The sequence below is a fragment of the Protopterus annectens genome, chromosome 3.part1 (assembly GCF_019279795.1).
Source record: "Protopterus annectens isolate FY-2018-M chromosome 3.part1, PAN1.0, whole genome shotgun sequence".
Taxonomy (NCBI): domain Eukaryota; kingdom Metazoa; phylum Chordata; order Ceratodontiformes; family Protopteridae; genus Protopterus; species Protopterus annectens.
Genome location: NC_056732.1, coordinates 138,109,469 through 138,136,157, shown reverse-complemented (window position 1 = coordinate 138,136,157; position 26,689 = coordinate 138,109,469). Strand labels below are relative to the sequence as shown.

At 41.9% G+C, this 26,689-nt stretch overlaps 1 protein-coding gene across 1 annotated transcript in view; it reads right to left on the bottom strand.

Moving 5' to 3' along the window:
* STT3B (STT3 oligosaccharyltransferase complex catalytic subunit B) overlaps positions 1 to 26,689 on the bottom strand; it is a gene marked incomplete in the record, with an annotated part of 781,351 nt that overhangs the window by 108,064 nt on the left and 646,598 nt on the right. Inside the window, 1 exon segment of the mRNA XM_044066668.1 lies at positions 21,230 to 21,343. Coding sequence (XP_043922603.1) covers positions 21,230 to 21,343 — 114 coding nt within the window.

Sequence of the window (26,689 nt, the reverse complement as noted above, 5' to 3'; positions counted from 1 at the left end):
TTTTCCCCCTAAGGAAAAATCTTCTGGTGGGGAGGCAGAAGGGCTAGAGTCCTCAGCACCAGAATCCTCAATGCCAGAGAAAAATTGAGAATTTCCTTATTCACCAGCAGAAATACTGGAAACCTCAGAATCTGAGATGGACAAAACATCAGGAGACAATTCCCTAGCCCTCTTGGAAGGGGGAGGATGAGAGCCCCTAATCAGGGAAAGACGATCACCAGCCATCTTTACCAACTAGGACTGAGGCACATGAGGGGAGGCTGATGCTTGCCTGTGAGAAGGTTTGTGGCTGGAAGGTTTGCTAGCAATCCGGACGGACTCAGGAGGCCTAGCAACTGCAGAAATACGGCCTAAGGTAGTCGGTCTGGTTCTGGTCTCATGTCGAAGGGAAGAGGCGTCAGAAGCCGGTGCCTGCATAGCGGCTCAGGACCCATCTGAGGCGGCGACAGGCAGAGGGTCTGAAGATGAAACAGACTGTGGCATGGAAGACTCAGTAAAGGTCTCGGCAGAGGCCTATGGCTGAAAATCTACGGACTGCAGGGGCTGCGAAAGCGCCTCACTGACTACCACTGGGCTGACTACCAATTTCACCAGTGCGTCGTCAGCAGATTTAACCCTAGGCCTGTCACGGTCCTTGTCTTTGCGTTTTCTAGGTATATCCGAAGCTGGGAGACCAGAAGACACCATAGGCCAGACTCCGAAATATTTACACAAAATCTTAACTCTCGCAGGTTAAAGGAGGCACAGAGATCACAATTAGGGGCATCGTGCTCAAGGCCCAAACAAGTTATACAATAGGAATGAAAATCACGGTGCAGAATCTGTTTTCCACAGGCAAGACAGTTATTAACTTTATCCGACATTCGTTAAAGCAAGAAAAGAAGATCCCCAATGGGGTACTTATCTGAAGGAGTCTTCAACTTGGTAGTCGGAAAGCAAAAAGGTAAACGGCCGACCGGCACTAGTGCGAATTGCATCTGCTTCGGGCTCCGTGGTAAGAAAGACTGAGGAAATGGTGTCGGCTGCCTCCCTTTATACCAGACGTTCTGACATCAGTTTTACAGCTGACTGCATCCAACGTAATATACCAAGGGCTCTGGTGTTCGGGCCGACTGTGGGCTACCGGGATCCGGATAACCCATATGTTAGGACTGCAACAGTGAAACACGAAGAACATCTGGGCATTATATTTGAGGATTGGTCTAAGGGATGAGTAGAGGGGGACGATGACCTTTCTTCCTGGATGCGAAACCTTTGGTTATAAGATATGCCACATAGGACTTTCTGACCACAGTTGGAATGTGGTGGTCGAAGGTGAAAAGGCTGTCAACCTGGGTGCCGAGATCTCTTATGGTCCCTTCAGTGTTCAGTGGGCTCCCATCAATGTGGTAATTCATGGGAACAGAGTTTTTTCCAAAAGGGATGATGACGCGTTTTTTGGTGTTAAGCTTCAGGCCATGGTTTCGACACCAGTTTTTTGTCTGAGAGGCCCTTTTGTAGGATGTCTGCATCACGTGGAGAGTTGATAATGACTCCTAGCTTGTAGTCATCAGTAAACTTGGTCAGCCAGAGTCCTTCTGTGTTGGCCTGGACTTCTGAGAAGTAGATGCCAAACAGGAGAGGGCCCAGGATTGAGCCCTGTGAGACTCCACTCGTGACTGGTTAACAGTCTGACTTGGAATCCGCAACTTTCACTCTGTGGGTCCTGTCTGTGAGCCACTTTGCAACCCACCTAGTGATAAGGATTGATGCCTAGTTTGGAGAGTTTATCAATGAAACTCGAGTGGGGAATGGTATCAAAGGCCTTGGCCAGGTCGAGGTAGGCTGTATTCACTGCCTTACCCTCATCCACAGCCTTGGTGACTGCCTCGAGGAAGTCAACCAGGCTATCCCCTTGACAAAGCTAAACTGTGTGGGGTCAAGAGTTTGGAGATTGCCTATATCTTTGTTAAGCAGGTCCATGATGATGCACTCCATAGCTTTACATACTGGACTCGTCAGGCTAATGGGTCTGTAGTTGCTCCCCCTTTATGGAGCGGGATGACTTTAGCAGTGCGCCATTTGTTAGGGACACAGCCTGAGGTAAAGCTGTGATTGAACAGGGCACACAGATGTGGTGCCAGTTTGTTTTGTAGCTCATGTCGGACGCAGCCAGGGATATTATCAGGTCCCATGGATGCTGTATTCTTGGCTTTGGACAATGCAGCTTTTACCTGTGCCGCAGAAATGGTGGGTACCAGGCTTTCTTCTGGTATTATGATAGGGCCCCATGGGGGGGGGGGGGGGGGTAAAGTTGGCACTGACTGTCGGCCAGTATGTTGGTTATATCTGTTGGCACAGTATAGGAGACAAGATTCCAAAATATACCAGTATTGGAAAAGTGCACGGCCAAACCACTTTGTCCAGGAGAAGCACACAGACGAGCACAACATAGTCAGCAGTCAAGTTTCTTTATTCCAGAAGACAATAAACAGACCGGTTTTGGCTAACAAGCCTTCTTCAGTGCAGCACTGGTGCCATGGTCATCAGTTTGTAGTCATATTTAACCAAGGAGGAATTGACTATAGGTGTGCAGCAACGGTCTCCCACGTTGGTGATAACCAGGTCGAGTATGTTGATTCTTCTAGTGGGGGTCAGAATGAGCTGGTCCAGGGAACTGGAACTGATAAATTCCAGAAAGTGTTGGGCCTGTACATTGGTACTTGAATAGTTTTCCCAGTTGATGGAAGTGTAGTTGAAGTCACCCAGTATGACAGTATTGGGTTGGACCTTGGCAGATTCCAGGGTGCTTAGGAACATGGAGTGAGAGTCTAGGGACATATTTGAGGTTCTCTAGCAGGCTACAACTTGTAACGCCAACTTTTGTACTTTGTCCTTCTGCCACAATTTTGTCAGAATCAACTCCTTCTGGTGGTAGGATTGCATCTTTACTATTAGAGGTCCTGGCTGCTTTCTCATACCCAGGTTTGGAACACACTACAATTAACTCCTGCTGTGGAATACCATTCCAGTTGCTTATATGTGCGTTCATAAAATTAATAGTCTGTTCTTTCCAGTTTTTCTGATACAGCGAAAATCTCAACTTTCCTTATGTACTCTATCCTCTAATTCTACCTTTTTCGAAACCTCTCTTCTTGAGCCATCTCATACTCGGCAAGCCCTTTTTTTTCATTTCGACCTCTGATTTCTGCAGTTTTATCAGCTCATCTGAATATCTTTGTAAAGCTTCTTCCATTTTTTCCAGCCTTTTGTTATTTGAGTTAATATACTCCTTCAGTGTTTTGTTTAATCAGTTCTGAGCACATCGGACTTATTTTTAACTCTAGATTACTGGAAGTCATATCTTGCACCAAAGCTGGAACTTGAATTTGCTTTTAGCTGAACAGCTGCAGGATTCTTCCCTCCAGTGCTCTCCAGTGCTCTCTCATCTCTTGTGACTGATTTTCTTTCAGGTTCTCTAAATTTCTTCTTTGCCAGCATCCAGGCAGTGCACTTACTAGCCATTAACTGAAATTCAACCAAAAATACATTCACTGGCTCTCTTTTCCAAGTTTGCTTTCACGCTAAGAAAGCTGAAATTAAGCTGGTACTCGGTGTGCATCCATCTTGGAAGTCCCCTATTCTAAAGCTTGCTGATATTATGGTTCCACCAAGTACAATTTTTAGGTATGTTGGAGGAATGCACAGCAGGGCTGGGGTAAGTATCCATGTTATAAGTTGGGAAGAAGCCATATTGTCAGTATGATGCAATAGAAGGGGGTCTGTCGGAAGGCAGGTTTGTCCCTTAGTTCACTTAAACAGCATATAAAACTTCTAAAATTATCAATTTCCCTAAAAAAATTTTACACAAGCAGCACGCAATCTACTCCTGTTAAACACTCACCTTCCCCAAAATAGAGCTGTTCAAAAATGAAACTATAGCTTATCACAAAGTTTACATAAGCATAAACAGTTTCTGCCAAAAAAAGTACAGCTTATGTAAACATCTAGGAATTGCACTCTAGGTATGTTAACAGTAAATGCAGTATTCAAGGAACATCAGACAGATGTCCCCGAAAAGCCAGTATTCATAGCTGTATACCAGGCTAACAGCTGCTAAGGTTTTTTTTAGGTTGCACTAGGTTTATGTTCCATGAATTTTTGTATTTTAGACATTTATAAGGGTTGTATATTAGTTGGGACATGGACTTGCTGATTGCCTCTGCCCAAGGACAGACACCAGACTGGGTTGAATTTCTCATTTTCCTTCCAATGGTCCAGGTTACACTTGAATAAGGTTAGGGAGGGACTCTCTTCACATGGATGGTGATCTATTCCAGAGAATCGGAATTCTGATTTACATACATGTCTCTCCAACATGTTCTATTTATGTAACAATCAAAATTCAGGTCCTTAGATCTAGTAGCACTGACACGGTTTGTTTTGCAGATATGCAAATGATTCAGAGCTGGATCCAAAGATGCCTTAGGTTGCCCCTCAGTAGTCTGTAGGGAACAAAGTATAGAGACAGGGCTTTGAAGCGATCTGCATAGGACATTGTGTTTCATATCCTGTACTCTTTTTGGAAGGAACCTCTGTAGACATTCCAGTTTCTGCATGTGTCTGATAAGATACATACCAAGGTGGGCATTATATTCGATGATGGGTCTGATAAGGGCCGAATATAGTGGCACAATGACACCTTCCAGACTTGGATGCCATTCCTCTAGCTGAGTGCCATAGAATGGCTTCCAAACTACTTTACACACATGCTGGTCGAAGGTTAGTTTACTATCTACAGGAGTACCTAAATCACTGACTACCAGGTCAATTCTTAGGGGTGTTTTGTCAAGGACATAGCTTTCCGAGGTGACAGACTTCCAAAATGGTACTAATATACATTTCTTGGCAAAGAGGTTTAGACCATGGCTTTGACACCAGTCTTGTAAGATGTTAGTGTCTTGGGGGGGATTCTACGACAGCTCCTAACCTGCAATTATCTGCAAACTTAACATTGGCCTTGACTTCAGAAAAGCATATGCCAAAGTGGGGTGGGCCCAGCACGGAGCTCGGAGGGACTCTACTGGTGACTGGTCTTTGTGGAGTAGGTTTTACCAATCCTAACTTCCTAGGTCCTATCTATAAGCCATCTGGCTAGCCAGCATGCTATATAGTGGGTTTAAGTCCAATTCCACAAATTTGTTTGCAATGCCTGAGTGTCAAGTGCATTAGCCTGGTCGAGATAGGCAGAATGCACCATTTATCCTCATCCATTGCTTTGGTGACCGTCTTAAAATCCACCAGATTTAGTAGACTACTTTTTCTTGACAAAACCAAACTGAGATGGGTCTTGGCTTCTGAAGGTTTCCTACATCTCTCTTGATCCTTTCCAAGACAATTCAGTCCACAGCTTTGCATACAAGACTATTTAGACTAATAGGTGCATAACTTATGGGGTCTGTTGGTCTACCCATATGAACCGGAAAGACCACTGAAGTCCCCCACTGTCATGGCACAAATCCACTTTCGAGACTATAGTTAAGTAGCGACTCCAGCAGCCAAGTTAGATCATATTTTAGAGTATTCAGGAGGCATCCCAGGACATTATCGGGTATCATTAAGGTGGTGCTTTTGGCCTTAGCAAGCACAGCCAGGACTTGCTCCTATCTACAGTTGGTGTTATTTTCCTTGGGGGTTGACTGGGCGTGTGTGGGGGTAAAGCTGGAACCGAATTTGTCAGCCAGCAGATTCATTACATCACTTGGCTCAGTGAAAGTGGTACATTTAACCAGCAGTTCAGTACACTATGGAGTGCTGCTTTTGAGGGTTCTATCACCACCAAAGAAGGTTGTCCTTTGCCTATGAGGCTACCGTGATCTCGAAATCAGCTTTCTTGGCAGACTGCTCAGTTTGTTTAGTTTGAGGAGTGAGTTCTTATCTTTTTGGAAGTTACACTTTCTGATTTTAGCCAGTTTCCCCCCTTATTATGTATAACCTGCTTAATTTAAAATTCCGCTAGGTGGTTTGCTTTTATTAGGTTTATAGGCAAGTACTAAGCCAGGTGCCCTTATGGGTCATTTTAAGTCTAGCCATTTTCCCTTTTTGTGCTCAAAATAACCTATCCCATTTGGTTACAGACTGGTCTTACCGATCACATGGTAGATAATTATGCATTACCCTAATGAGAATAACTAGAATCATACCAAATATAATTTGAGGGGAACCATGCATGGGATAAAGCATTTAGGAGCTACTTGTAGCCATTAATAGTACAGGTAGCATCCCTGAGGTAAATTTTCTGTTTCTCATCCATAGATCCAAGTTATACTTGAAAATGGACTAGGATGAACTTTGTTTTGTGTGGTTGATCAGTCTGTTCCAGAGCAGCAGTATCCTCTACAAGGTATACTTGTCCTTCTAAACTTTTATGGTGTTGCAGAAGAGGTTTAGACCCCTAGACCAAATATTTCTGATGCATTTGACTTGCTGCTGTGCAGTAAATCCATTGGTAATAGGTCAGAGGGTGCCTTGTATGCCAGACAAAGGTCACGTCTTAGCAGTCTGTAGAATACACAGTACAGTGACAAGGCTTTGAGTTTGTCCATGCAGGACATGTTTTGGCTTTTTATCCTTTCAGTAAGGTACCTCTACAGGCAATGAAGTTGCTGCATGCATCTGGAAAGCAATAAGCCAAAGGGGCATTATACTCAAGGACTGCTCTAATGAGAGCTGAGTAAAGGATGAAAATGACATCCATAGATCTAGATACAATCCCTTTGTTCATAAGCTGTGCAGTACAGAAGGATTTTCTTACAATAGACACATGTTGGTCAAAAGGTAGGTCAATGTCCACTTAAGTTCCCAAAACCCAAACTGGGTCAACTCTTAAGGGCTTATGATCAATGTGGCTGTTCTCGGAGGTCTACTTCCCAAAGGATACAATAAACTAAATGCCAAAAAATGCATTAAGTCCACGATTTTAGCACCAGTTATTTGAGACAAACCTTCCTGCAGGATGGCCAAGTTAGAGGATTCAAGGACTGCTCCTAGCTTGCAGTCATCTGCAACTTTAGTCAGCCAGAGCCCTTTGGTAATGGCTTTTACTTCAGAAAAGTAGATGCCAAACAGAAGAGGTCCCAGTACAGAACTCTGAGGGACTCCACTGGTGAACCATGCAAATTAACTATTAACCACAAAAGAAGATTCATGTCATCCAGGCTCAGCCAAAGGTCATGTAGAAAGGTAAAACAAATTACTTTATTTAAAAATGCTGAACGCTTTTATCCCAGAAATGTAGAACTTCATCAGAACAGTCAAGTAAAACGCATTACACCATTTCAGACCCATACCGCAATCATTATTAATATGTGACTGGGCAGGTAATTAATCAATTAAACCCTTTAAACAAGATTTTAAAAAAGTTTTTCCCAAACAGTTTACTTCCCTTGAAAAATCTTGTCATTACAGAATAACAGAATGTGAAGTTTTGGTGCTTACAAATTCATCTTGAAATCTTAGTATAACTAAATAAAATAAAACAGAATGTAGTAAAAACACAAGAAAAATCTTTAAAAATGCAATACATTCTTGTAGTGTTATGCTAGTCAATTTATTTGTAGCCAAGAAAATAAATTCATAACTTTGCTGCTCTCATTTTTAACACAGGAATAACAGAAGTGTGCTAATTCAAATCAAAGGAATGTGGTAGCATCTAAGTGTATTTGTCACACTAACTCCCTGTATTCAAGCCGGTTCTCCCAATGACCAACTCCAACACTAACAATTTCCAAAATTCCAAAAACAAAGTTTGCGAAGCCTTGGTATGCCAGAGAATGTTTGTACACACTATTGTTCGTGTTCCATCTTCTAATACCATACAAGCTTACAGCAAAATGGCAAGAAAATTACAGAACCTACTGATACTGCCAACTTGCTAACTTTACTCCCCTCTCACCCTGTAAAGGGCCCATATCTATACAGGAAGAATGCAGAGTCCCAGTAATCACAACTACGCAGGTAAAAGCTGCACTCTCTAAAGCCCAAAACACAGCATCCATGGGACCGGACAACATCCCAGGCTGCGTTTTCCACGAACTTCAGAACGAACTGCCTCCGCACCTAAGCACCATGTACAATCATAAGTCTCACATCAGACTTTGTGCCCACTGAATGGCGCACAGCAACACTTATCCCACTCGACAAAGGTGTAGCCACCACTGATCCCGGGAACTATCGCCCTATTAGCCTGTCGAGCCTGGTCTCCAAGACCATGAAACGTATCATCATGGAACTCAAAGACATTGGTAACCTCCAAACTCTGGACACCACCCAGTTTGGGTTTGTGAAAGGCAGATCATGCGCCTGAACCTGATCTACTTCTTTGGGGTTGGGAGTGTGGCCTAATGGTTAAGGTGTTTGCCTTACAAATAAAAGGTGCAGAGTTTGAGTCTCACAAGGGATAATTGGCTAGGCTTAAAATGGCTCGCAAGGGCAGTTAGCTTAGTACTAATCTATGAACCTATGAGGCAGTCACCAAAGCAGTAGATGAGGGTAAGGTGGTTCACACAGCCCATCTTGACCTCGCCAAGGCTTTCGACACCACCCACCATTCTGGAATTATAGCTAAACTAGTTATAAATTCCTATGTCACAAGATGGGCTGTCAACTGGCTCACTGACAGAACCCACACTGTAAAAGTTAGACTCCAAATATGACTTCAAACCAGTGACAAGTGGAGTACCACAGGGTTCAGTCCTGAGACCTCTCCTGTTTGGTATCTACTTCTCTGAAGTACAGGCTAACACAGAAGGCCTTTGGCTAACAAAGTTCGCAGATGACTGCAAACTGGGAGCCATAGTCAAATCCCCAAATGATGTGGACATCCCACAGAAGGGCCTCACTGAGACAGATGTCTGGTGTCAGAGCCATGGCCTCAAGTTCAATGCCAAAAAGTGTATTGCCATCCCCTTTCATAAAAACTCTGTACCTATGAACTTACCACATAGGGGGCAGACTACTTAACGCCGAATATGTGATAAGAGACCTTGGGACCCAGGTGGACAGTAGTCTCTCCGTTGATAATCACATCGCCACAGTTGTCAGGAAATCCTTCAACATGGTACACCTCATCACAAAACGGTTCTCATCCAGGAAAAAAAAAAAAGAGGTCATTGTTCCCCACTACTCAACACTCAGACCCATTGTAGAGTACAACTCCACTTTTGGAATGTACCTCGCAAGACATCTACAACAACTAGAACAGCCACAGAAGTACCTCACAAAGAGGATTACTGGCCTCAAACAGATGCCCTACACTGACAGTCTCAAAAAACTCCAGCTTTACTCCACAGCATATCACCTACTCCGAGGTGATCTCTGCCTAACATATAAAACTATGTCAAACCCAGAGCTGTTGGACATGCTACACCTAAAGAAATCCAATCTCTCCAAGTGACACGCTCTAGGGACCTAAACCTTGTCACCACAATAAACAGGACATGCTGGAGGGATAGATTCCTGTCCCAGAGACTTCCCATATTCTGGAACAAGCTATCAATTTATGTCAAGCAAAGTTCCTCATTAGCACTCTTCAAGAAAAATCTTTATGAGTGGATGGGAAATAGGAAATACACCCCAGGGATCACTTCCATGGCTCTGCTCCACAGGGGCACAGGAAATAACTTTCCTGGGTGGCGTAAGCCAGGGAACCTTGTTGGCTAGGCTTACTTAGGCCTTTGTGGCAATAACCTAGTACCTACCTATGAACCTGTGAAAAAAAGTGCACGTATAGTCTTAGCTAATTTTCTGTTTTCCCCACACAGTATTCCTGAAATTGCTTACACATAGCTAACTACACCAATCCCTTGGTTTCGCAATTTCCACTTACAAAAAGTAAGGATTTTTTGGGGAAATTAACCAATGGCCTTTTAATTGAAAACTGTAGTTTTGCTACTCCTGATGTCACTGTTCTTTTTATGAGTACTCCCCACCACCAGGGATTTTCCTTTTTTCAAGATGCCGTTTTAGAAATAGAATCCTTGGAACACAGGGAAGTAAGACTGTTGGATGAACTTCTGGAGTTAAATTTTACTGAATAATTTGTTATACTTTGAAGGTGAGTTTTACAGGGAGGTAAAAGGAGTGGCCATGAGGGCAGCTTGTGCCCCCATTTTTTGCTAACCTAGTTATGCTCACCTAGGAAAGGTATTTTGTGTTCCAAAGTCCATTCCTCTCTTACTCAATGTTTTATGGTAGATTCCTGGATGACTTATTATTTGGCAGGAAAAGGATGAACTGGAGAAAATTTTAAAATACATGTCTGGTACTACTTAATTTCTTAGACTTACACACAAACACTCATTCCAAACCTCACATTATCTTGATGTTCATTTAAAAGTAGAAAAAAGTCATGTACTCACCATAATGTTCCATCCGTGTTGTCCATTTTCATTCTTCGTCAATGAATAGGTTTGGATCTGATCCTCAGATCAGACTGCCACCTTCTGTAGATTCTAGGATCTGACTCTCAAGCTCCAACCTTACCCATAATGCTCCAACCACTGCAATATCTCAGACTGAATTTGAATTTGCGGCTATTTTACGCATTATCAGAAAATACAATGATAATGTACTGACAGAAAGGTGATAGGTGAAAGATCAGGAGCTGAAAACAGGAACTATGGTTCTCATCAACAATTCCGTTAGGTCTCTCCCAAAGACATGGACAGGAAGGAGGAGGGAGGGAAGTTGAGGAAAAATTAAAATGGACAACACAGATGGACCATTATGGTGAGTACATAACTGCTTTACCTGATGATGTCATTTTCATTCATTCGTCAATGAATGGGACAGATTCCCCAGCTACGGTAACCTTGGGTGGCTTTCATGGAAGGATGTCTCGGAGAACCACGGAACCAAAAGCAGCTCTATTCTGGAGATGACATCCAATTTGTAATGAGCAATATAAGTACGGGTATTAGACCGTGTGGCAGCTGCTCAAACATCACTGGATGTTCTAGCTCAAAATGCAGTCGATGCAGACATTGACCTGGCTGAATGCACCTTACGTCTCTCAAGGAATAAATATAGAAGATACAAATCTGTTATCCATTTAGCTAGCGTACTTTTTGAAACAGGCTTTCCCATTCTATTAGCAAAGAAAACAAATTGAAACTCCTTGGTCCTGTGAAGGTAAAAATGAAGTTGTCTATGTATGTCAAGATGAAGGGTGTTATTCTTTATTTTTAAACTTGGGGAAGAAAACTGGAAAATTGATCACTTCACCTGAAATTGGTTTCACAGCCAACTTTTGGTAAAAAAAGAAGCGTTTGTGCGTAAAGTAACTCTTTGTGGAAAAAAACAACAAAATACGATGGTTTGGAAGACAGTGTTTGCAGTTCAGATACCCAAATACAGAAGTTATAACTGTAAAAGGAACCTTAAAGGCCAGTTTATAAGAGCAGACAGGATGGTAACTAATGACATCTTGTCTTCTGAAGAACTGGAAAGAATGAAAGGTATGATTTTAGAGAGGGTTCAGCATTCTCCCATATTTGTAAGTACGAATTCCAATACATTATAACCTCTAGTGGGCATATCCACTACCTGGTCAAGAATGCTTGTGTTTAAAAAGTTGAGAAATCTCTGTAACTACAAATTTGAGACCATACAGGATAAAGTTCCCAAAGAATAAGGTTGTGGTTAAATAGTGAGAAAGTCCATTAGGTCTAAGTATGAGCAATGGGTATTTTGGGATAGGTTGCTAGGATATGGTACAGGACTTTATCTATAGCAATTTGCACATGGAGATACTCCAGCGCATCATCCTGTTTAACCAACGGAGAGGCATGTTTGTTGCTGATGTAGATCAAAACTCATCCACCTTTAGTTTTTGTGCAGTTTATGGTCTAAATATGTGGAAGGCGATGAAACCTTGCACTGCCAGAATACTTTCTGCAGCTTTAAACCATGTCTCGATAACTACACAGATGTCAACATTCTCCAAGGTGAGGAGGGCTTGAAGGGACTGGAGCTTCTTGTTTAAGTTCCTGGCAGTGAGCACTAACACTAAGGTTTCTTTGAGTTGCCTTTGTTATTACTGGAAGGTTTGTCAACTTGACATTGCCTAAAAAGGCAATATGGAGACCAATAAAGTTAAACCAATATTCAGAAGCCTAAAGGGAACAGGTGGAGACCACCCTTGGCAGAGCAACGTTGTTTGTTGACCAAGTCCTCCCATGCTGACAAATACTGTATCCCTTCAGAATGACACCTGAAACTAAGCCAATTATTAAAGTCTTAAAGTGATATACTGCAACTTCATAGGAGGTTACTAGGCTAGCAGCCCTACAGTCTTTCAAGTCTAGCCATGTTATTCCCAAGCATCCCCATTTGTTCTTTTTGGGTAGTTCACAGAACAAATTTATGAACACAGCAGGTCTGTGATCAACATCGGCAACCTCTGTCCATGAGGGACATGAGTGCCAACCCAGGGGTGATTTTGTGGTCTCCCATCCAATTATTTAGGTTGCGTTTGAATAGGGTCAGTGAGCAGCTCTGTTTTATGTGAACAGGAAGTCTATTCCAGAGAAGTTGCTGGGAGATGTATCAGTTTCTCCAGCATGTCCTGTTAATGTCACAAGTTAGGTTGAGATCCCTAGAGTGAGTGACTCTTGCGCCATTTAACATGCAGATGTGCATTTCCAATAGGGAAGGATTGAAGACTGCCCTATAGACCAGGCACAATTAACCTCTCAGCAGCCTATAAGATACAAAGTGAAGTGACAGGACTTTCAGCCTGTCCATGTAGGTCATGGTTTGGAGTCCCTCTATTTTCTTAGTCTGAAACCTCTGAAGTCTCTCCAGCTGCTGCAGGTGGTCAGGCGAGGTACAAGCAAAAGAGTGCATTATACTCTATGACTGGTCTGATGAGGGTCAAGTATAGTAGAGTTATAACATCCCTTGGTTTGGATGCTATGCCCTTGCTTATGAGGTGCGCTACTTAAAAGGCTTTTCCTCATCACTGTGGTAACTTCGTGGTCACCTGTGACAGAAAGTAGGTAAAGTAGAAAATATACTTCTGTTAATAACAATTCATGTGAAAGGATTCCCCAAAAGGGTCTTATCTGTCTAAAAGCACTGAAGACATTTAGTCACTCTGGGTTCCTGTATAGATGCCTCCAAAACAGCACAGTCTATAAAGCGACAGTGTGGGAGAAGAAAGCTTTTTGGAAGCGGTTTGGTTGCTGTATTCTTGGCAGGATACAACCAGCAGACTACTGCAGCAGTGACGATAAACATCCGCAAAGACAGAGAAATGCTTTTTGTTCAAGCCAGGAAGGAGACCCGAGAAGAAAATGGGGGTTCTGAGTTAACATTTTTCATGACGGTCACCAAAAACACCAGTTCCAGTCTCCCACAAACTTATTCTACATAAACATGTAGAATATGTTGACAAAAATATATATTTTTTAAATAGTTTTGAGTTAAAATCCCTCAGCAATAAGACAGCTCCACAAAAAAGCGTCAACTTCACAGAAGAGAGCTCCCCCCCCCCACAAAAAGAAAAATAGTGGAAGGTTTTCCCCAGAAGGGGACCTGTATGCCCTAAAAGGTTTGTTAGCAGGCTGCTGGTTCAACAAAGCATACAGAAGAAAAGTACTGCCGTGGTAAGCAAGTTCTGAAGCTTTCTGTGTCCAAACTGCTCCTTATACAGCTCAGTTCAAGCTAATAGCAGTTTGAATTCATGGAAGGTGCCATAAAGCTTTGAAAGCTGGATGGAGGTCATAACAATGGAAGGATATGACCAACATAGCTTAGCCTACTGCAAAAGTGAGCTAATTGTTGAACATTTAACATTCCAATCTTAAACAGAAAGGAAAATAATTCCTTTGTCTGACTAATGTCCATAACAGGTTGCAATTTTGTTCCAAGCTGCAAAGGAGCATCTGAATGTGTTTATACTGACAAACTACATTAACTTCAAAAGGGACTTTTTCTAACTAATGCATGAAAGCGCTATCATGGTCATCAAAACTGGAAAGAACAGTTTCTCAATTAAAATTAGACTCATGACATGCTCTTGAAGTGCACTTGATTAAGGAGAGTTCCCTTAAGTAGCACTCCCTAATGCAGGTAGACAGTTGCCCACAGATCAGACAAGGCAATCAGATAAGAAAGAAACTGCATTATATGGACTTGCTTGACACTCTGGAAGTATAGTCACTAGCTTGTAAGCATGGTTATCAAAGTGGGTCGCAACACAGTGCATTAAAAAAAGATGCACATCGGTGATCTGAACAAACAAGTACCCCAGATACATTCTGGTATTACAGTTTATAAAGCAAGGAAGGGAAGCCAGGAATTTTGCACTACACGGTTTGCTACGTTCAGATGAAGATGTCACTCAATAAGCTTATGCATTTCAAGTGGCAATGTCAGCAGTTTGACTTGCAGCACAAAAAGATCAAGGCTTATTGTCTGCTGGGAGGGGTGCAGCTCAAGACAAAGTACAGTTTTGTACCTACCATAAATGTAGATGTTCGAAGATCCACATTGCTGCAGTCCTTACACTTGGGTAGTCCGCTGTCCTCGGTCGGCCCGAATATCAAAGTATAAGGCTGACGTCGGTCAAGGCGCATTAGACTGACATCAGGACGTCAGGGTACAAATGCGCATGACCGACGTCATATCCTCAGTCTTTTCTTGCCCCAGATGTCAGAAGACCCAAAAAGAGAGGTCAAAACCAAAAGACAGCAACCAACCAATCCACCACCCTTGCACTAATAATATGTACAATATATACAATAAACACAATATTTACAACCCAACCCACACAACCGCCTCTAACTACAGAGGGGAAGGAGGGAGGGTAAATTGGACTGCAGCAATGCGGATCTTCGAACATCTACATTTATGGTAGGTACAAAACTGTACTATGTTCTTCATCTCACATTGCTGCAGTCCTTACACTTGGGTAGAATCCCAAAGCAGAGGTAAGGGAGGATGGCAAAACTATAAAGCAGCAGGAGCTGCCAAAATGCCCTGTAAAATAGCAGTGGCAAAACCAGCCCTAGATTTAGAGTAAAGTGGAAGGTGATAATGATTAGAGAAAGTATGCACTGAACTCCAAGTAGCTGCCTCCAAAATATCTTTAGTTGCCACCCCTTAAAAGCTGTCGAAGTGGCAGTAGCCCTAGTGGAATGAGGCCTAATCCCAGCTGGAATCTCCTTACCATGATGGGAATAACAGAAAACAATGCAAAACCCAATCCACTTAGAAATAGTTTGTTTTGACACAGGCTTGCCTTGAGAACTCAAAGCAAAAGAAACAAATAACTGCTGAGACTGCCTGAACCCTTTAGTTCTGCTCAAATAATATCGCAACTGCCTGTGTACATCTAAAGTGTGCAAAATCTTTTCCCCTTTATTTTGGGGATTTGCATAAAAAGTAGGCAAATGAATAGTTTGGTTTAAAGCCACACTAGAAACCACTTTAGGCATAAAGGAAGGATTAGTATGCAAAGATACCCTATCCTTATGGAAAATTAAGAAAGGCTCAACTGCCATAAGGGCCTGTAATTCAGAAACCCTTCTTGCAGAGGTAATGGCCAACAAAAAAGCAGTCTTCCATGATAAATATTTCAACTCGGCAGTAGCTGCAGGCTCAAAAGGTTGTAGAGTGAGTTTCTCCAACACAAAATTGAGATCCCAAGCAGGAGTAGGAGCTCTACGTGGGGGTCTTATATTCTTTGCCCCTCTAAGAAATTGCTTGAACAAAGGATGAGAAAACAATGGTGGGTCACAGTCATAGTGAGCAGAAATTGCTGCAGCATGAACCTTAATAGAAGAGAAGGACAAACCTTTGTCCAGTAACTCAGTAAGATATTGAAGAGCCACACTTAAATTAGGCTCAGAAACATCAAATTCCTTTGCTGCACTCCAAAATAAAAATCTCTTCCATTTATCTGCGTACACTTTCCTTGTACTAGGCCTTCTGGCTTCCAAAATAACATTCAAACCTCGCTGTGGAAGTTGAGACCCTCCAGGGTTCAAAACAGAATATGCCACGCTGTTAGGTGAAGAGAGTGAAGTTTAATATTGAGTAAATGACTGTTCTCCTGAGACAGCAGGTGTGGAATCGAAGGCAAAGGCCATGGAGGCTCCCGTACCAGACTTCTCAGTAAAGGGTACCAGTGCTGTCGAGGCCAATCTGGAGCTATTAAAATCATCCTTGGCTTGTCCTGTCTGACCTTTAGGAGTACCTTTGGGAGGAGAGGCAGAGGTGGAAAGGCATACACATGAAGATTGCTCCAATTGAAAAAAAGAGCATCCACTTTCCAGGCTGTGGGATGAAACCTTTTTGTGCAAAACTTTGGCAGCTGGTAGTTTAGTGGAGAAGCGGACAGATCTATGTCTGGAGTTCCCCATGACACTGTCAATTTCTGAAATACATGAGGATCCAATTTCCACTCGTGGGGATCCATTATTCGTCTGCTCAACACATCTGCTAAGGAGTTCTGTGCTCCCGGCAGAAACCTTGCCTGAAGATTTAGCTGTAAACTGAGAGCAGTCTCCCACAAAATCATTGCTTGCCTGCATAGAGGATAAGAATGTGTTCCCCCTTGCTTGTTGATGTACCACATGACAGTTGTGTTGTCTGTTAGAATCAACACCTGCCCTGGAAGAAGTAAATCCTTGAAAGCTATTAATGCAAATTGGACTGCTAACATCTCCTTCAGGTTGATATGTAGATGTTGTAGTCTGGCAGGCCACGTGTCTTGTATCCACTTTCCATTTAGATGAGCTCCCCAAGCTTTGTCTGAGGCATCTGTCGTTAGAATCTGACTCGCCTCTGGCCGGGTCACAGAGAGTCCCTTGTTTAGGTGACATTTCTGAGCCCACCACAAAAATTCCTTTTGAATGCAAGGTATTATCTGAATGACAGTGTCCATATCCTGGCAGTGCTGTGTCCATACATTTTTGAGATACCATTGTAACTTCCTCATATGCAGTTTGGCATTGGGAAGCACCAGAATACAAGATGCCATGAACCCCAAGGCTTGAAGGACTGTCCTTGCAGTCAGCCTGGACTGATGAGACAATTGATGGAAGTAAAGTGAAAGATTCTTTTGTTTGTCCGGGGTCAAAAAGGCCATCTGGGATGCTGTATTCAGTCTTACAGCCAGAAAGCACATGTCCTGAGAGGGTACTAGACTGGACTTTATTTCGTTCACAGAATACCCCAGGCATCTTAGCACTGCTATCACATATTGCAAATGATGAAGAAGTTCGTCCCTTCCTTGAGCCAGAATCAGGCAATCGTCCAAATAAGGATAAATCTGTATTCCTTTTAGCCTGAAGAAAGCTATCACTGGAGCCAGAACTTTTGTGAACACTCTGGGCGCAGTAGATAAGCCAAAGGGCAATGCAGAGAACTGATAATGAGAAGTCCCAGCCCGAAAACGCAGAAACTTCCTGCAACTCAGTCTGATAGGAACATGAAGGTAAGCCTCCTTGAGATCCAGAGTTACCATCCAGTGATCTTTGCCCAGCAGAAGTAAAAGCTGTTGTAACGTCAACATTTTGAACTTGGGAATGTCCAGATAAGTGTTGAGGATAGATAAATCCAAAATTGGTCTCCACGTGTTCCCCTTCTATGGTACTAGGAACAGGCGAGAATAGAATCCTAGGCCCACTTCTGGCAGAGGGACCGGCTGTATGGCCCCTATTTGAAGTAGCAGAGAAATTTGTTTGTGAGCCTCTATTCTTTGTTGAGGAGGAACGTCTGGCATGCCTTTGAAAGGAGGCAAGGTATGGAAATAAAACTTGTAACCTTGGTGTATGATATCCAATACCCATCTGTCTCGGGTAATTAAACTCCAATTTTCCTTGAAAAGTGCCAACCTTCCCCCCAAAGGAGCTGCCAGACGAGAAGGCTCTGGCAGCTGAACAGGTAGGTCATTGGGCCTGTTTACGAAAGGACTGACCCCTGCCCTCACCAAGACTGTGCAGGTGAACTCCCTGTTCTAGGCCTGAAAGAGCCCTGAGCTCTGCCCCTACCACGTCTAGATCTACCCCTAGACTGGGAATCATAAGAAGGATACGTCCACCCCTTGGTAGGCCAATTCCTACTAAACTTGGAGGCTGAACCTGCAAAAAATCTTTAACAGTCTGCATAGACTTAGCCTTGTCTTCCATTTTCTTTAAGACTGCCTCCACAGGTGAACCAAACAACACATCAGACTGTAAAGGAGCATCTAAAATCCTTGTCTTAACATGGTCAGATAAATTCTGATCCCTCAGCCAGGCGTGCCTGCGAAGAACTGACCCAGTAGCAGCCACCCTAGACGAGGCCTGTACAGCATCAAAACCACATTGCAAAGAATGCTTACCCACCTGTTCAGAAACATGTACCAAATCCTGTAATTCCTTACACGCAATACCCTCTGCCAGAGCATCTACCTTAGACTTCAATTGAGAAAGTAGATAGTTTTGGTATTTCAACATATGAAACTGGCAATTCAAAGCCCTCATAGCTAAGGTGGAAGAAGTATAGACTTTCTTTCCCCATCTATCCAAAGCCCTGGCCTCTTTATCTGGAGGAACCAGATTTTTTACAACAGAAGCCTTGACACCCTTAGGCCCTTGACTAACAGTTTCTGGGTCCGCCCTAGGACTCTTAAAAGATATTTATGAGCTTCAGGCACCCTGCAATACCTATCCGGTTTAACAGGAGCAGGAGGCAAAGAATCAGGATTAAGAGAAGCCTCTGCAAACACATCTTCCACAACATCCAGAACAGGAGGTATAGCCAAAGGCCTATGCTGGGGTAAAACAAAAATTCCCTAAGCCTTTTCCTGGAATCAGAGAAGTCCTGACCTTCCCACTTAAAATGTTCCCTCATGGAATGAAGAGTCTCTGAAAAAGAAAAATCCTCTGGAGGAGAAGCGGAAGGAGTAGAATCATCCATATCAGAATCAGAATAAGGAGAATACTCCTGCAAGTCTTCAGCCGAAGACTCTGAAACATCGAAGCCTGCTCAAAACTCCCCAACTCTGGTTCCACCCTAGGCCTCTTATCAGGAGGGGGCAAAGAACCTCTAATTAAAGTAATTAAATCTTCTGCCATTTTAAGCATGTGCTTCTTGGGCACAGATCCTGAAGAACTAGGAGTGACACCAACAGAAGCTAAACCTGGCCTGCCTCTGGGAGGAGCCTTGGAAACAGAAGGAGAGGGCCTAACCACCCTAGGAAGGGAGGGGAGTACAGTAACCTGAGAAGCCCCTTCAGCCTGACCTGCCTCCTGAGAGGCCACATCCTGCAACAACAAAGTCTCCCCCTGGGACTCCAGAGAAACCTCCGGTGGAACCCCCGGTTCCACAGACACCTCCAAAGAACCGGACGACTCTTCCTGCCTGGGCTTAGCTGCTTTGTCTTTGCGCTTCTTCGAAGAAGCGGGCGTCGGAACATCCGACGGCATATTATAATTGCACCGCTTCCCGAAGACTAACCTGGCACAATCTAACCTTCGCTTAATAGTGCGCTTATTGAACCTAGCACAAAAGCGACACCCAACAACGTCGTGCTCAGGCCCCAAACAAGGAATACACAAATTATGATAATCTCTATGCGGTATCTGTTTCCCACAAGAAATACAGTTATTCACCTTTTCTGACATCCGTAAACCACGGAGGCAAGAAAAACTAAAATATTCCCAACGGGTACTTAGCCAACTTTGACTCGGTCTGAAACTCCGAATTCGAAAAATTTCAGAACGCCGAACGGCACTTGCAACGCTGCTTCTGCATCGGACCATGCGGCAAAAAAGACTGAGGATATGACGTCGGTCATGCGCATTTGTACCCTGACGTCCTGATGTCAGTCTAATGCGCCTTGACCGACGTCAGCCTTATACTTTGATATTCGGGCCGACCGAGGACAGCGGACTACCCAAGTGTAAGGACCGCAGCAATGTGAGATGAAGAACATCTGCACAAGAGTATCTTCTGGAAAAGCTAAACTCATCACAGAATGCCAAGGTAGACATGATCCTGAAAGACTCCGTATGTAGCTAAATATACGGGAACTCTCACATTGCTAAACACCAAGACTACTGTCATCATCACCATCAGCATCAAACCAAGAACAGTTTTCTGACTGCAAAAGACATGTGTCTTGAGCATTTCTCCCTGGGTATCCGCTGAAAATTGGCTCAATCTAAGGCAGACTTTCCCGGTAAACAAATGTTAAATAAATAAAAGCACAATTTTTACAAACTTTAATACTATAAACAAGATAAGTAACTTACCCAAGAGCAACCCAAAGTGTTAGCAAAGACAGAAACTGCTCTAAAACAGGGATAGCTACTACTGCCCTAACAAAAATGTCAAACAAAAACACATATAGCCAACGGATGCATCAAACTAGCAAAACAATTTTTCCTCCTATTACTGGCGTTCCAAGACTTTGGTATGAAAGCTTTCAATGACATTGAAAAGATGAAGCTCCTTGTGAAACCATTATAGACAAAATGAAAAGGGCGCTGCTTTCCAATTTATTAAATTCAGCATATGGAAATGTATGGTGTGAAGCTACTGGTCTGTGTGGTTTCACGGTACCTGCACCAGGTTGATAAAAAAAAATTGTGCAATAAGAGTCAGAGGTACAGAAGGTGGACTCTGCAAGTACCCTTCTTTGCCATGATGTGCTAACAATGAAGGATTAAAGGGAGACTGTGATAAAGTTACAAAGGAGAAGCAATACTACAAAGAAAAAACTGAATATGGTGTGAAATGTTACTCAAAATGGCTGCTGGACACATGAAAAACATGCAGTAGACACCCTCTTAATCCAGTCCCACTGGGACCGGACCTTAGGCTGTATAAACGAATGGCTGGTTAATCAGAAAAAGCATATAAAGTAGCATTTATAGGTTATAAAAAAGCTAGAACAGGATTTGTGTTAGCATGCTTTTTTCTGATGAATATGAAGTCTAAAGGTCAAATATCTGTCATTATTTAGTCCAGAGGAGGTGGAAGTGTTGCTCTGTTGTCTTTTGCTAGGGCTATGGCAGAAATTAGATGGCTGGTTAAAGAGGAGGCCAGTTAAAGACACACCAGATAAGAGGGGGCTCTACTGTATTTGTGAATGTTGTATTAACAGAACCTTACAACAACAAAGTGCTGACTACCACTTTTTACCCTATTATACTGCACACCATCCAAAAGTTACAGCAAAAAAACCCCCACATACCTGCATTTCTCCAAATCTGTAATAGGACATTTTGTACATAAGACAGTTCAGTAGTGTAGGGGAGCCAGCTTTGTCCACACGGAACTCTCCTTGTGGGGTGAAGTAATCACTTTCCTATGAGAAAAAAAAAAAGAGTAAACGTGGGCAATACTTTCTTCACTTGGGTGTAGAACTATCAAAGTATTGAAATAAAAAAGTGTGCTATGACATTTTGTTAAGAGAACAATGACGGGTGAGTCTTATGATACTACAGTGATACAATTCTATGCCAAGGCCTTTAAATCTTTACATCTCATTTAACTGAACACTCTACTTGTACATTATACTTGCAATTCAACCATTGCGTGTTTTCCACAGAACCCTTTATAGAAATATATTTCCTGTATGGTAATTTACTTTGTAGTCCTGTAAGAAATAAGGCACCATACAGTATGACTTGCACTGAATGCATACTTTCACTGACATGGGTGCACCGTGCATTTGTTGAACTGTATTTTTGTTACACACCATTGAGCATCAGGAAGACATTATGCAAGTCATTTAACAATCAGCACACAAGACATGCCATTTACCTTGCAACTAAGTCTTCACAGATTCCCTTACCTTAAAATGCCTAATAAGATTTTTCTTGACTGTTCAAACATAAAATTATATCATCTGCGAAGAATACAATTTGCCCTTGTTTATTTCTCCATTTGAAACCCTGAACATTACTGAGCCTCACTTTCCAAATTAGCAGCTTTAGGTACAGAGCAAACATGGGTGATAAGGAGGCACCACTGACTTGTTCCTCTTATCCATGCAAGATCCTTGTGCCAAACTGACATTTACTTTCAGTTCAAGACCAGCCCTCTTGTTACATATTCACAAACATCTCAAAAACAATTCCACTGGAAATCCAAATTTCCTTAAAATATCCTACAAATAATCCGAGTGGACCCAGTGAAATGCAATTTCAGCATCTAAGCTCACTAACAAAAAAGGGTGCATCCCTCTGCTTTTTTCAAACATCAAATTAGCTCTAATAGTAGTATCACCACTTGCCTCCCCAAAAGAACCCCCCACTGGTCGCAGTTAATAGGCTTGCTGACTAGCAGAGTTTGTTCACTAAAATAGATGTCAATGACTTACAGTCATGGCTTAAACATGGATACTGGTCTACAGGATGATGCTGTTGACGGTTCTGGCCTTAACTGAATCGTCATCTTCATCTATTTAATTATTTAAACTATTAAGTTTTTTTTTTATAATTACCTTTTTGTGTCAGGCTGATTGCACATATTGTAAATAGTTATTTTGTTTGTTCTTTAAAACATGACTCATCTTATTCTTTTACTGTATAACATTTTAAAAATATCAAGGATCCTCCATACTGCCCTATAGTATCAGGAAGGGGATGAGCCAATGTCCATATACGTCGATAAACAACTAAGAGGTGTATTGGACAGAGTGGATACAGTTTTGAGGGATAGCAAACAATTTCTAAAACATCTGTACATCTGGGCGAAGGACAGATCTAGTAATGAGATTAGAAGAATGTTGTTTGTTTCACTGGATGTGAAATCACGTTTCACTGTGATACCCAATGATGATGGAATAGAGCTAGTTAGACGGTTCTTGATTGGTGTGTTTTTTTTATATATCCAAGGTTGGCATGATATGTGCCCTACTGGATCTGATTCTAGAGAACAATGTGTTTTTCTCAGAGTCAGAATACTTCCTTCAAGTTGTGGGGGTAGCCAACTTGGTTTTAGCTAATTGGGAGGGAGTCAGACAGTGTCTTCAGTAGTGATTTGTTTAGAACGTATGTCACGTTTTATAAACGATTTGTTGAGGACATCTTTTTTGTATGAGATGGTAGTATAGATGAGGCTCAAGCTTTTGTGCATATGCTAGAGAGTACAACCAGCTATTTATCCTTTTCCCTGCACTACATTGCAGATGCTATTGATTTTTTAGATATTAATGTGAATAAAGATTTTTTAGGTAATATGTCTACTAAAATGTACAGGAAACCGTGCAGAAAAAAATATACTGCATCGTTCTAGTATGCATCCGTCTCACATTTTTAGGAACGTGATTAAAAATCAGGTTCTTAGATGTGTGAGACTGCATACTAATGATTCCTTGGAGAATGCCTTACGTGTGTTAGATGAAGACTTGCTGAAGAGGGGATACACGAGCAGTGAGATAGATGAAACAATAAGTGATTTGAACACATCAACAGGCTTTAAAGTAAAACCCTATTTCTCTGATAACTCCTCTAGTGCAGCAATCGATAATAAGGTTAAGAGCAGTAAGGATGTAAATAGGGTTTGTTTGACTTATTCGGCAGAAGGCAAAAAGGTATGTGATGTAATAAGGAAAAATTGGTCTATTTTGAAAACTGACCCCGCTATTAATGATTTGACAGAACCAGCTCCAAGGTCCGGTTTTAAAAACACTAGGAATTTGAAACAGCGGCTCTGTTATAAGCACACTGGACCATATAGGCATCTTATTTCTCAGCGTAAGGGTACTTATGCATGCCGGTCCTGCAAGGCCTGCAGTTGTATATGGTCTACGCATTTGGTCATGCACCCTTTAAGTATGGAACCTATAGAGTTATCCTTTTATGCAGACTGTTGTACAAAGAATCTAGCCTATATGGCCAAATGTAACTTATGTGATGTATATTATATAGGGAAACAAATTGTATGTTGAAGGATAGGATTCTGCAACATCAATACGATATATGGAATAATAAGTTAAATGCATTAGCGAAACATGTATCTGAAGCTGGAATTAATCATTTTAAATACTTAGTACTACAGAAAATAAATGAAAGCCTAAGAGAAGGAGACTACAGCAATGCGAGTGAATTTGCTGAGTTAAAATGGATAATTCATTTTAAAGCCTATGTACCAAATGGCTTAAATAGTGCTGTTGTTTTAAAGCCTCTCTTAAAGAAGAGAGGCCTAGCGCATTAGTATCCATTAACACTTATTAATTTTAATTGATTTTAATAGATTTTATTGGTTGCTTGATGTATTTAAAGATCTGTCTTTCCACATTATTTTGTTAAGGTCTGAAGAAGCGAGCAATCGTGAAAGTGCTTACCTATTTTTACTTATTTTGTTGTATTAAAGTGTTTTACTCTCAGAATTGGACATAAGTTTGTCATTTGTTTTCAAAAAAATAAAAAAAATATTCAAGAAAAATATAGAAAACAAGGCATTTCAAAAAGAAAGCTTGTGCAATAATTTGCCAAAGCATCATAGAGTTCGGCAGCCGGGGAATGGCATGTGTGCAGAAGCACACACACATCCAGCTAATAATGAAGTCTTGCCCTGGCAGCAGCACAACCCACTTCATGAGGAGAATAGGGCATAAAGAAAAACATGTTAACTGCTAAAAGATAACAACTTGTCTCAGCAAGTTCTATGACTACAGTCAAACCGTGAAAAATTAATAGGTCAGAAATGCAGGGAAGAAATCGGATGGGCAAGGTGGATATACCAAAATATATAGCACCCTCCCCCCCAAAAAAAACATTCAAAACCAAAGCTCTTAAAATTCTAAGATTTTTAGGGTTATATTAGGCCCATTTCATCTCAAATGAAAAGTATGCAGGTACTGTCATTTTATCAACAAAACAGCTGCATGATGTATAGCAGAATTTTGCTAAATCCATGGTATATACGGTGAGGGTGCTCTGTGCTACAAAAACAATATCCAACTACCGAGTTTCCTGAGAAAGGTAATTACCAGGCAACACATTAAATATGTACTTCATGCCGTAATGCTCAGAATGCTAACCACTAAAACGAATGCACATACTTGTGTTAGGAAAATACTGCAATTGTGAGAGTCTGTCCACTAAGGATCTAATGTTGTGGTAAGTACATAACTTTATCAGATTTTTTCATCCAATTCAACCTTTGGGACACAGCTTCTCAAGCTACCAAACTACCTGGATGGCATCAAGAGGGATATTCCTGAGAATGGTAGAGCCAAATGATGCAAGAGACTTGGACTGTATATACAACTTATAGTGAGACAAACATGTGAACTGTTTGTTAACCAAGTTGCTACAGCACAAATTTTGCCAATAAGAACTCCACTCATAAAAGCAGTACAGGTAGCAATTGCCATTGAAGAATAAGTCTTCACTTTTCTATGTAAGGCTAGTCCTATCTTTCTGTGCATAAACATTAGACAATCAGAAAGCAACCTAAATAGAGTGACCTTAAGTACACTTGTCCACTATAGCGATTGAGAAAGCAACAAACAGCGATCAAATTTATCCTTCTTTAGTACTGTGTAAATAAAATCTACGTTGTCTATGGACATCAAGAAAAAGTAAAGTATAGTCTCCTCTATTAGAAAGCTTTGGAAAGAATACTGGCAGATTGATAGTCTGGTTAAGGTTCATTTAGCATGCCACCTTTGAGAACTAATCCACTTTCTACCCAAAGACATTTTAGTTCCTGTGAAAGACAAAATGTGGATGATTACAGGACAATGCTTACAATTCTGAAATCCTCTTCATGAAAGTGACAACCACCAGAAAGAGAGTAAAGGTATTCCAAGAAAGATATTTTAATTCTACTATGGCTGCAAGTTAGAAAGCCGCTCTAGTTAAAGCCTGCAGCACAAAAGCAATGTCCCATGGAGGAAATAGGCCTTACAAGGAGCCTTCTCAAAGGTTTCATTCAGAAAGGCCTTAGAAATCTTTAATGAAGCAGTGGAGGGTTGACCGTGTTCAGTGTTGAAGCTGGAAATGGATGCTAATTGAACTTGGATTGTTGAGAAACTGGAACCTTTTTGGAAAAGATCTGAAAAGAATTTCAGGACAGATGGAAGAGGTGCTGAAAAAGTCATCTATTCCTTAGAAGACTCCCAAACAGTAAACCTTTCCATTTGCTACAATAAACATTTCTAGTATTTCATTCAGCAGGTAATATGTGAATGACTGAAGTGGGTAGCCTGGCATATCTGGCCGCCACTAGAATTGAAGGAACCATGTGGTCAGCTTCAAGACTTTAGATCTGGGTGAAGCTGCAGGGATGGACTCATAAGAGATGGAAGGTATTCAAACATCCAGGGCAGATGCACCAGACAAAAGGGAACCGATGAAGGAGAATCAACTTGCAAAGCCTAAAAAGGGAAAAGAAGAATTACTCTGTCCTTGCACATTCTGGCTTTCTAAATAGTTTTGTTATAAAGGGTATTGGGTAAAAAGGCATAAAGACAAAAGTGGACTTAATCACCAAGGGATGCTGTAGTCCACAACGGATTCTGTGGCAGGAATAGGGCAAAGTATCTGCTGCACTTGTTGAGGTATGCGGCAAGGCTGGTCACAGTAACTGGAGATTTGAGTTGCCACTGTCTGACTGAGGGACCACACGTGATGGAGAAGAATGTACCTTAAAAACCAAAAAGCCTTGCTCTCCACCCAAGGGAAAACCCGGGCAGGCC